Source organism: Antedon mediterranea, chromosome 2, assembly GCF_964355755.1.
Source record: "Antedon mediterranea chromosome 2, ecAntMedi1.1, whole genome shotgun sequence".
Classification (NCBI taxonomy): Eukaryota; Metazoa; Echinodermata; class Crinoidea; order Comatulida; family Antedonidae; genus Antedon; species Antedon mediterranea.
The window spans coordinates 8,825,984-8,839,036 of record NC_092671.1 but is presented as its reverse complement, the minus strand read 5'-3'; the positions used below and the strand labels follow the sequence as shown (position 1 = coordinate 8,839,036).

General features: G+C 31.5%; 2 protein-coding genes across 6 annotated transcripts in view; both read right to left on the bottom strand.

Annotated features, from left to right (window-relative positions):
* LOC140040279 (uncharacterized) overlaps nucleotides 1–1,014 on the bottom strand; it is a 61,821-nt gene extending 60,807 nt beyond the window's left edge. For all 5 annotated transcript variants that reach the window (XM_072086079.1, XM_072086080.1, XM_072086081.1 and 2 more), the window contains exons 1-2: nucleotides 907–1,014; nucleotides 732–808 (exon numbers count right to left, since the gene is read on the bottom strand). In XM_072086079.1, coding sequence (XP_071942180.1) covers nucleotides 732–808; nucleotides 907–938 — 109 coding nt within the window. In that variant the 5' untranslated portion in view covers nucleotides 939–1,014. The remainder of the gene's footprint in view (nucleotides 1–731; nucleotides 809–906) is intronic.
* Nucleotides 1,015–2,987: 1,973 nt separating this feature from the next.
* LOC140039589 (uncharacterized) lies at nucleotides 2,988–12,250 on the bottom strand. Its single transcript, XM_072085205.1, has 3 exons — nucleotides 11,718–12,250; nucleotides 4,636–4,817; nucleotides 2,988–4,423 (listed from the first exon to the last, which is right to left on the bottom strand). The coding sequence occupies exons 1-3, from the start codon at nucleotides 12,145–12,147 to the stop codon at nucleotides 4,268–4,270; spliced, it is 768 nt and encodes a 255-aa protein (XP_071941306.1). The 5' UTR covers nucleotides 12,148–12,250; the 3' UTR covers nucleotides 2,988–4,267.
* Between the last annotated feature and the right edge of the window lie 803 nt (nucleotides 12,251–13,053).

Below are 13,053 nucleotides of genomic sequence, written 5' to 3'. Positions count from 1 at the left end.
AGGCTATCTTCACCCTTGTCCTGGCCCTATCAATACCTCCACCCCATTATATAGGAACACCAGGGCCAGGTAATGGAGAGTCCATCTTCACCTATCCTTGTCCCCACCAACCAATACCTCCACTGGTATAAATACTGTAGGAACACCAGGGCCAGGTAATGGAGAGGCTATCTTCACCCTTGTCCTGGCCCTATAAATACCTCCACCCCATTATATAGGAACACCAGGGCCAGGTAATGGAGAGTCCATCTTCAAGTATCCTTGTCCCCACCAACCAATACCTTTGCCCAACTTGAAGTATAGGTTAATGACATTCAAGTAGGTTCCAATTAATTATAAATTAGTATCCTGTCTGATCAAGGATAAGACACACAGAAAGTTATCTTTGGAATTAAGCATAATTCCCTTATCTTGCATTCTTATATCAGGGTTACATTATGCCCCTGGGCATAAGGACTAAAAAAATTTATGACACCTCCATGGATGCACTGAAACCTCCACAATGTCAACCAAAACCACATGCACTATAATTAGGGATGATGACACCTACAACATCTTCCATTAGCTCTCCGCCTTTGATAAAATACTTTACTTACCGGTACTTACTTACTTACTATACTTAGTTACTACCATAGTACATTCAATCAACAAAAGTAATGGCATTTGCAATCATTATATTAAATGTCTTATATGAAACAGACTTTTTTTTTATCAGAATAAAATGTACATACCTTGTGACACCTGTACTTCATTTTGACCATATGATATATCAACAACAGTACACGTTAAAGTGATGAGAGTCACGATTCTGCAAAATATTTATTATTAATCAACAAACGTCAAATAAATATCAATTAAATGATCACAAAAAACGACAAATTCATACACCAACATAATATACATTACCTCAACCACATATTTGATCGGTGTCTATGCATTTTGGAAGGAAACCTCCAGAAAGAACGAACAGCTGATCTCCAGCAGCAGACGCAGCGTAGTACTCCTCAGTTGGCTGTTATTTTGGGAATGAGAAGGATTCAGCTCAAGTTGTCGCGCGGTTTAGAAAGGAAATCTTTGAATAGCGCCGCTTCAGCCCAAACTTCCGGTATTGAACAGACTCAACAAGTTCAGTGTAGCTAGTAAGTAAGCGTACTAAGTTTTCGCAGAATGGGTCACTTGTCGTTCTACTATACACCATCAAGTACCTATCTATTTGTACGTATCTTGTCTATGAATTAGTTGCGGTGATTTTTAACGACGTGTCACCTGTCTGACTGTCACAATAAATAATTACAATTAAATTACTTTATATTGGTGATCTGCCCATAAAAAAATAAAAGCTATATTTTTATTTCTATAATATAGGCATACTATCAGATAGATTACACAGATTTATATTTTAATGTATTTGATTACAGGATATTTAGCCATATTATTTTAACTTTAATTCACATCAAAAACACTGAATTAATATAGGCATAACCCAAGTTCCTTCGTTTATATAAAATTAAAATTCTGGATTTATATCAACATTTCTTGTAGTACCGGTGTCGCATCTCTTAAGCCTCTATGTTTGATTTCGTTAGGCTATGGAGGGGATTCGGGGAATTCGGACAAAATAACGGAAAATACACTATTTTTACTTTTTACTTATAGCCTATATGCTACAGTATTTTACAGTGCGCAAACCGGCGTTTGATAATACCTTTTTATACCACCTCCGTCTCCTTCTCAAGATTCGATCCTAACTTCCCCTCCCCATCGCGTATATATATTCAATTTGTATATAGATTTACCAAAACCGATCTGTCTCTTTTAAAATATACGTTCGCTATTAAATAATTTTTTAAAACCCGCTCCGAAGTTGTTATAGATTATAAATACACTTTTCATGCCTACAATGGCAAGCTATGTTTATTGAAAGTAAAGATTTTAAGGGTAAAATATTTACTTTAAAGTGAGATTGTACAGGAAATATTAGCGACTGTTTATATTTGCTATATTATTAGCAAGTTTATTGACTTAACCGTGTGAACTTGCAACACAGTTTGTAGATCCACATTTAATGAGGGCGCGCGTCCAAAATACTTAAAGATGTATTGTCCCCCAAAAACTAGAAAAATGAAGATTAATAAAATCAGACTTTGAATAGGCCATTTTGTAGTTTTAATAAAGTTCCGTAGAAAAAAACCCCGATAAAATAATATTTTAACTTATAATATGACAAAATAAACGGTTAAATTCAACCAAAAACCCCATTGGCTGGCAGCAAATTTGACTTTTTTTTCTTTAGATTACAGTCTTTTCAGTTAAATAATTTTTTTTTCCCATCCAATTTTTTGTCAAAGTGAATAACTATTAGGTGACATTAAAATGGCGTATTGAACAAAATAATTGAAAACAATTATTTTTCAGGGGGACAATACATCTTTAAGTATTTAAAAAGACTATAACTACATTGATACGCCTGTTCTGCAAAACAGAGCCATTGATTTTTCTCGTATACTTATTAAAAGTATACTATTATACTGAATAATATGGTGTACAAGCAGCGAAATGTTTATTCTTTTAGCGCTTTCTTGTTCTTCTCCTCCGATTACATCCCCTTATCAATGAAGATGCCAATTCTTATATAAGAAATATTTTTCGTGCGATCAATTATTCATATAATAATTGTACGGGCAGCCACGAAACGTGATAGTCAAGTGATGAACAAGTCATAATGGCCCAGAATACACACAGGATCCTCGTTAAATATCATACTAATATAAGACATAATGTAATAATAATAATTCGTCTCGGGATAAAGCTATGTCTCAAGATCTCTTGGTCTATATTTTTTAACCAATACTTTTACACTTTTTGTCATTCTTTAGTCTGTTTATGTATATATGTATCTTTTATAATCGGATTTGCTGACAACCGACATTTCTTTGTTTTTTACAAATAAATAATACCTCTCAGCCCGGTCAACATTTTTTTTGTATATATTTATGGAAGCTTATTATTAAGCGCCTCTTATGATGTTATGTTCCTCATTATGGAGAAGAAGAAATTGCTCGATAAGCTATAATTTTATTTTATTTTTGTATTATTATTATTATATGACAAATCTAAAAATCTATTTCATTTAAGCCAGGTTAGCAATAATATTTACATAAAATGAATATGTCCAGGCCGCAGCGTCCAGGCCAATGTATTAATATTAACGTTACTGCTCAAGTGTGTCCAAATATTGGAAATAATAAAATACTGGTTATTATATTTTTTAATAGAAAATATATACAAATAGGCCTATTCGGTCTAACACTATACTTTTTAAATAATTACTGTCAGGTTTTAATTAATTTCCGTAACATTACCAATATTGAAATTTAATTATTTAATTTTGTTTTATTATGTCAATAAAATATTAATAAACTGTTCAACATACTAATTTATCTACCGTATAAAATAAATATAGGAATATGATTGAATATAAATACAAAGTACCCTGGTCAACTTGAGGTAATTTGAGATTTCTCAAATACACTATCACAATTAGAAAAAAAAAATTATTGCTAATTTGGGGAATATTAACGCTTTAGATACGGTACCTCATCAAATGAGAGTACATTTAATGTATTTATTGTCCTTCCAACTTGTTTACTCATGCGGAACGTACACATGCATGCAAATGAGTTTTAGCTCAATACAAACAGATGGTGCTTGGGTGTGTAATATTGAACTATATAGTATAATTTGAATAAACTGTAGTATATCTAAAACAATCATTTACATATGATTGGCAAGTAGACCTACACATTCAATGACCAGCTCGATAATGGACGAATATAATATTATAATAAATTAACAAATATTGTAATAGCAACAATCTTAAATAAATTATATAAAGTATATAAAACTAAATAACTAGTACTTAAAACATGTTTTATAAACACGTTTTTGTAATATTGCATATAATAGTTCAATGTCTCAAATCAGCAATTGTTTTCAGCATTAAAAAACACATTATTTAATACATAATTATTGTAAATAATAATAATAGGCATATTGTTGATTTTGTTATATAAATTACTTTGTCACGCGATAGAAGAAACTGCTCTGTCAAATCGTCCAATACCTTCTTTTTTGCAGGAAACTTAGGTCAAGCCAATTGCGTGCAAAGATCCTCAAGTGACATCAATATACCCGCTCAACTTGAAGTTCGCCCTATAACGTTTCAATAGATACCGGTAGCGTAAGCTCTATAGTATCACACCATTGTTCATTTAGACGCCATTTGCGCAGCTTTTGCCCTTTGAACTGCTAACATCCTGGCACCAAGAGCTTCTTTCTCTCGTTGCATTTGTTCGTTTTCTTGTTTTTCTCTTTCTGTTAATTTTTTTAACTTCATTCTACGGTTTTGAAACCAAATTTTAACCTATAAAATAAAAGAAATTAGTTTAAGCCTAAATCCTGTAAACATGATATGATGATTTCGTTCATTAAAATGTTTGTTAATTTGTTAGACAACGGTTAAAAAATTACGTATTTTAGTTCATAATAGATATCGATATTTATAAAACATGACGGTATTTTGACTAGACCACTTTTCCAGGAAACTTTAAGGTCCTAATAATCTGTAACACTTACCTGACGTTCCGTTAAATTTAATGTCTCTGCTAACCTAGTCCGTCTGTCTCTCGTCAAATACATGTTTTCTTGAAATTCTTTTTCCAGTTCTATTATTTGTAATTTGGTATACGGCCGCCGTTTCGTTCGTCTAGGGGTACTTGTGAGTGAGGAAACCCATGATCCAGAAGGCGGTGTACTAACTGAACAACAAAACAAACAAATAATTTAGTAAAATTAAATTCATGACAAATTCACGCTTAAAAAAGAGTAATAAATATATATCATTGTATTAATTAATTAAGTATACAATATCATGACACTGAGTGATGGAAGTGCATCGTATATTTTGTCATCTTTATCATCACGTTATAAAAGTAAAAGATATGAATTTATATAGAAGTCTATCTTGGATTTTAAAAAGTACGGTATACAAAGGTAAAGTATATATTCGTAGAGCACCAATTCCTCCAGCTATGATCTACCGACTATACATTTCATTTGATTTGATAATAAATATTATAATATTGTATACAGTTAACAATAAATGTTATTATTGCTATTTTTGTGTTTAGTTTGGTTACATAAGCAAAATATTTTCCTCACAAGATTGAATAATAGAAATTCACTAAAGTAATGTTTGTTTAATTTTAATGTAGAAGATTATAAATGTTTAATATTTGTTTAACATTTATATTCGGTGAAATATCATATATTATTGAAGCATAAAGTATTATAGTTGAACACGTTAAACACATTTAAAAGCTTTGATTACAGGTAATTAAACAAAATGGCCATATTTCTACGGGGAGACGATAAATACCTGGAATTATTAACGACGTAATTCTTTTCAGTTAATTATCTTCGTAGAAATGTATTTTCGAAAAACAATATTATTGTTAAATAAATGATAGAAGCAAATGGAATAGACAAAGAAAGACAAATTTGCACGTGATTGACAGGCGCGGCCTGTGTGCAGAATTATGATGGTAGGATTTTAGTACATGTTCTGTTGGCAATATGTTTGGTGTCGAGCCGCAAAGAACTTAATCATCAGGGCCTTGTTCGTAAACACGTTATCTTCTTGTTGTCAACATATGGCCACACAAATACAGACCCTCATAATGTCTTAAAGAAATTCACTTTCGGAACACTAGTCGATAACATTTATTATATAACAACTAAATTCCGAATATCTAGTTAAATCAACTAAAATATCACAATTAACTATAACTGTAACTGTAGAAATGAATTTATGAATTTATGAATTTAAGAATTTTTCAGTCACTTGCCCATTCATATTTACACAGATTATAAAGTACAAACAAATGATGAGATATCGGTAGACCAGTACCGAATGTTGTAATATTTTTATAGAATATATTGGCCTATGTCTACAAACTTTAATGGTGACGTAATGTATAGGTCTATTAATGATATACTTATAATAGCATGAATATTTATTAGGCCAAATAAAAAAATATACTTGTTAAGCGTCACACCCTCATAAATTTTCAGGGGCGGGGGGACGGTTTTTTTTTTGTTTTTTTTACTTTTTATAGAGGTATATTTTTGCGCGGTGGACGTTTTCCCCACTTTTTTTTAGGACGAAACGTCAAACTTTTAAAATGCGAAACAGAACAAAATTGACTATGTATGAAATATTATTGCTTATGACAAAATTGAGTTTTGTATTGTTTATATCCAGACGTAATTAAAACATTAAATTTAATTGCCATCAAGCGAAATTGTAGGCCCTAGGCTAACTAATCCGTCCAAGCTGCTACCCCCACCTCACTCATCGGCCATCTGCCGTCTCTCGCTCGACTCATCTATCCAGGAAATTCCCTATCGCGAGAAGCATGATTTGGTCTCAATAATACTAATATAGTGGGCTGATTTATAGTTTGAAAACAGCTTACGGCATTTCTTAAGTGAATTTTTATTCAACGTATTCATTCTTCTTTGATGAATCCTTTGCCAATTGCTGTGTAAATCAGTATTTAAAGTTGTGATGCAAAAAGTGTATGTAATTATTCCACAGGTAAACCAGGCATAAGGAAACCCATCGCCCAACAGGACCTCGTGATGTGCCAATCTCGAGCGCGAGATCATCGTAAACAAAATTGGTAGAGTCCATTATGTATGGGGTGTTTCCTATTTACGAACCTATACAAAAACGCGCTTTGACCACTGTGTAGGCAAAATATTTATTTCGTTAAATCCCTAAATTGATAATCGCGTATTCTGTAATCACGTGACTGATGATGTAATCCTCAGCGACGTACTAAATGCACATGATTTAATGTGCTGGGGAAAAAGCTTGCTGTTTACCACATTACATGATTCACGGTGCTATTCGCGTTTCCTTGACGTAAATCGGCGGCGTGTAATGAAACAATTGTTTTCACCAAATTGCCGTTGTCGACATAGAGCGATCGGCGGCTAGCGTTGTCTAAGCTAAAAAGTACGTATTTTTCAAAAATTACACTAGCCTAACAAACATTTGCTAGTTTTGAAATTTTCAAATAGCAATTATGAAGAATCTACTAGCAAAATGCTAGTTTGTTAGCGTGAATTTCGAGCCCTACTCTGGAGCTGGGCCGGGCCGCTGAACTTTCCGTTGTATATCGGTAAAAAAAAAATAAAAATAAAAAGAGAGGCGGCTGGATAATCAGGAGCGGGCGGTGACGCTTAACAAGTATGTTTTTTTATTTGGCCTTACGGTACCGTACAGTTGTAGGCCTACACTATATTATTAACAATATTAAAGTTTTATAGATCACTTCACAAATTAATATTATATAAGTGTTAAGCATAATAAATATAATTTGTGAAAGTGTGGATATAATAATACAACTATAAATATTAATAATCATCCTAACACAACCACAATGAAACAAGAATCAACAATAAACCCACCGACAAAGATCAATTGATTGAAATATTGTTTAAAAATGTTGTTGAATATGCCATTTTAATGTCAAATAATAGTTATTCATTTATCCGATAAAAACCATAAATTAACGAAAATTTCACCGAAAGCCCATTGTCTGGAAGTCAATGGGTTTTTTAATAAAATTTAACTGTTTGTTTTGTCTTTTTTATAAACCAAATTACTTCGAGATTCATCTTTACTTTTTCATGTTTTGTGTTTTGTGGGGCAATACATCTTTAGTGTTGTGCCGACAAAGAATGTTCTTTGGCACCCGGTACACATTGTATCATTTTTTCTGGGGTCTATACCTAACTGAATATAATAAACGTTGATGATGATGATATTGACGTATAGTCATAAGATATAGATACAGATTCCTTGTATTATCCAATATGGAAATTGCAGTGTTCTTTATATTGTCTTGCCTAAAATAACAAGGCCATACATAACTGCAGTCGCGTGCTCAAGTTAGTGTTTACCGACCAACCGACCGACATAGTGAGCTGTAGAGTCACACATGCGGATGACAGTTACTGCTCACCTCCCTGGTTACTGTAATAGAAACCATACTGGTCATTGTCGTTTTTTTTTCATTTTCTGTGTTATAAATAATTTATTTATCTTTGCAATTATATTAATATACAGAGTACTTTTCTTTGAGATCGTTTTTACGCGATGGAATAGTACTGGGAACTAACCGAAGCCTTGGAAGAAGTCACGTGACAAGGGTAGTCATAAAAGTGAGGGTACATTAGACGAAATGTTGGAAACCATTCAAGATTATCTGGATGTAGATATAAAGGGTAAAACCGTTTTAATCTAACGAAATTGTACAAACAAAAGGCTTCATTTTACCAACAACATGTGCCTCCTAAATAAAATCATTTAACAACTCATTTTCAGCTTCTTTTTCTTTGTTTTTTTCTTCATATTCAGATAGGCCTACTGATTTTAATTGAAATTATATTCCATACTTTATTTTTAATGACATGTAAATAAATAAAATCAAATTCTGATTATTAAAAAACATTTGCAGATTATTCTGAATTAATTTGTGATTTAAATAACGTACCGCATTAAGTAAATAATCGGTCTACTTTACACCTATAATACAAGCATGTAAAATTTAATGACCTGAAAATCAGCATATCATTTGTGTAAACTATTACTGTAATATGATAATGGAAACTAGTATGCCTAATTAATTACCTGTTTGCAATGGTTAAATTTTAAAAATACCCATGAACTTATCAACATTGGTTTAAAACAATAATAGTTATACTAATATTATAAATAAGATATATATATATATATATATATATATATACCTGATGATGGGCTATGCCCGAAACATGTCGTTAAAATAAATCTATATTGAGGCAGTTTTAACTTATTTGATCTTGATTTTTTTCTATATCCTGCCTATGCAGCTCTTTGATTTATATATATATATATATATATATATATATATATATATATATATATCATATAAAAAGAACGGGGTGTTTGATACTGGGGGAGTTAATATTATAAGCCTATATTTTGAACGAAAATTGAACAAAAAAAAGTTATCTTGTGGATAAATTTTAATTTTCGACCTCAGTAGGCCTATGTTTCTTTTACTAAATGTTTATCACATAATAGAATTTGTCTAAATTTGTTTAATTTATAAAGTATCCATTGTAATGTTGATAAATGTCTTTTTATCATATAATAATGTTCCAATTTTATGTTCCTCTCAGGTAGGTTTGGCATAGTTATTCATAGTTAAAAATGTATATCTTGATTGATATTTTTCGTTTGCAGTTAAGACGCAATTTGTTTAGGTTACTCTGATTTGGTTTCTTCTTAACGTTAAGCCTCTTAATTGGCGAATTTGTCTTGTTGTTTTAAAATAAATAATGATTCTACCCAAGTTCTTTGTTAGTTTCACGTGAATGACAATGATGCGCCGCGAAGCTACCTCATGATTTTTAAATCTTACTATCGGGCCACCTCACTAAAGAAAGTATTGTAATGTAGTAGACTAAGGCCTACGATAATATAATACCAAATGAATAATAATACTGCAATATTAAAAATAAGAACTTGATAACCAATAAGAAGTACATAAGAAGCTATGCATTTAACATTAAGCTTGCAATCTTCTTTGAGTGGATTCTTTTTTTTAAATACTTTTTTTCTTTCTTGGAATAAACATACCTAGGCCTAAACAGACATGATTCGGCCTATATGAAATATGCCAATGTCCAACAAAAACACACATTGTAAATTCAAATATATTGTGAAAAACAATTATCAAATGATTGTGAATGGGATGTCTAAATTATCTTCTTTTTACCAAACATCGTATCAATATATTATGCATATTAAATGTTATGAATAAATATCATAATTATAGTACGTAATAAAGCAGTTTTTTTTTTAAGTAGGCCTAATTTATCATTAATGTTAATGGCAAAAATTTGTATTGGATGTTATGCTCCAATAAATAAAACTATGTTTGTCATTATTCTGATCCTCACATATTCGGAAAAATAATCCAAAGAAGCATAAATACGCCTACCCCTAGATACAATACATAAACCGACAAGGGATCTAGCCTATTATTAGCTTGAATATCTTGTTCCATCATGCTTGTTTAATAGAATCCTTAATCACCGAGTTTTGTATACTTAATTAATATTCTAAATATGTAAACTCACAACGTGATGTTCATTATCTTTGCGACGTAATCGTAATATTAAGCTGTAAACATTGTAAAAATTTATGCCCTCTGTCTAGGCAGCGCTTATATCAATATTGTCAATGGATGTAAAAGCATCCGTCGTAATTGCACGTACGGCAAGTTAAGTATAAAGGCCTATCAATTTGATCATTTTAAGAATCAATGAAGTCCAACGTTTATGCTGAAAATGAATTGTCCCGAATTGCGACCAATGAAATAATAGTTTGATGGTTGACTATTTAGGCCTTGTAAAAATGTATTTTTTGTAAGTTACTTTTTTGTGGAATATGCCATGGTAATGTATTTACTTTGACCTTCAGAGATTCCCCCTTTCCATTCTTTCATTTTTGTTATGAATATTTATGTATGTTAATGGTTTTTTTTTTTTGTGAATGGAAATAAAGAAACAAACGAAACGAAACGCAACCTTCTCCATGCTTTGACCAACAATTCGATTGAAAGAAAATTATTTACCTGATAAACCATAATTTAAAGTTAGCCCGAAGCATAACATTGTCTGAAAGACAACTGTATTTTGGTTAAAATTGTTTTTTTTTTTGTCTTTTTATAAGTGCAATCATTTTTTTTTAATAACTTTAATAATATTTAGATTCTTGTATTTTCCATGTTTTTGGAGACAATACACAATCACAATTAATTTTCGTTTCGGTTGTGTACAACCTCCGTATACTTTAAAATAATATCATTTATATTTATAAGCTGCAGATATTTTCCATAATTGTGTTTTTACAAAACACGGGATGAGAAAGCATCAGTTATGACAACAGTAAACAATGATTTTCCTTTTTAATTCATTCAATAACCTTTTTATTCAAGTTGTTACGTTATAACAACTTCAATAATATTATGAATATCTTTTTATTCAAGTTGTAACATTACTATAATGTAACAACTTCAATAACAAAAATGAATGAATCGAAAAATAAAGTCATTCTTATTATTAGTGATTCTTCCAGTAGTGCGTGAAAAAATATGTAAACAAAAGATCAACGATAAAGAGTCTATGGGTCGTTTAATATTGTTCATATAATTTAACGAAGTTGTTAATTGGCAGATCATTAATTATAATTACTGGACGTAGAAAGGTCATTAACTTACGTGATTTACATTAAATAAATACAATTTATATTAAGTCTACCTAAATAGAATTTGTCAATGCTGCATAAAAACCAACGCAACAATAATCTGTTTGTCTGAATATTTACAGCTGAAAAATTCGGCGTACTTTTTGAAAACATTCTTTCTCGACGAACGAACTACGTTCCTTGTATAGATTATATTTAATTATGAATTAAATGAATACAGTAGGCCTACATATAAACCCACTCAATGAAATCCCAATCCATATTGTTAATTGTTCATTATTATTCTGTTTAATTGAAGAATATATGAAATTAAAAAGAAAAAAAAACTCACCAGACATAGTAAATGGAAAACCAGAATTGTGTGAAACACCGTAAGGACTACTTGAAAGATAGGATTCTCTGGTTGATGGTGTGACATTGGACACAGGTAGAGGTGTTGGAACTGCTGGTGAGTAATGGCTTGAATAGCTTCTTTGTTGAGGTGGTAAATCGTACGAAGTCCATGCCGAGAACTCATCAGAACCATATGCAGACGACAACGCTGATGTAAGAGATGATGAACTGTCTAAATTATTGTAATAAGGATATCTATGACTTGAAAACGGCATTTGGTGAGAGTTTGCAACGCTACTTATATGAGAAGTCGAAGAAGATTCTGTTCGTGAAGATGTCGTGTATACACTTGAGGTTCTTGAGTAAAACGGAACTGGACTATCAACTGTCGTGGAAGCAGACCACGTATCACTACTCCATTGTTGCATGTCTAAAAGATATTATCGGCTGCTATAACCTAACAAACACAGTTCTAGCTTTAAAGTGATCGTCGATGCGGGTTTGGCCTAAATAATCGCATGGAGACACTGACTACCAGCATCCTTACTCCGGATTAAAATATGTTTTAGCGTGAGTTCTCAGTTCGAATAGTACAGTTTCTACCGTTATATTTAAGTACGGTATAGAAAACGAACATATTGACAACCATCATTGTTCTTCAGCCTGTTTTTATCTTTCGTAGGGAAAATGAGTTTTTTGATAAAGAAAATCATGTTTAGTTTGTTGTTCAACAAATTAAGAAACCAAATTATTATGTTGAATGTTGTCATTATAATTTACAAGTTTGTCAGTATGGTATATGATAAATTGGGAAACGTGCAAATGACGACATCAACGTGTCATGAAAATACGCAAAATTATGTAGGCCTATTCGATTGATCCATTAAAAATATAACATTTATAATCCTCAATTATCTCTTTTTTTAGTGCTATACGGTACTAGTAATCCGCAATAATTTGTTTCCTGGGCTCATTTTTGTTTGTCTGCTGCTCGCGTGTATAAAAACTTTTTGAAATTATTGTTCATATTTGTGTTTAAGTTAATTTCTCTTTTAGTACTGTGTATAGCTTGTGCTTGAATGACGTAAGCAGTTCAGTGGTCATCATTAATGTCTTAACTACATGGTGCTTTAGAATAATTCACTCTTTGAAATGGTCATCACTCATTAAAACAAACATTGAGAAAGCAGAATTAAGATTCGCTCAGTATAAATCTTCCACGATCAAACGATGGAAAGAAATTAATACAGTCATCATATGTATATATTTCAGATTAGACGGTTCTGTCACATCACTGTAGATATGAGTTCATTTTGTAGAGTTATTTGTATATT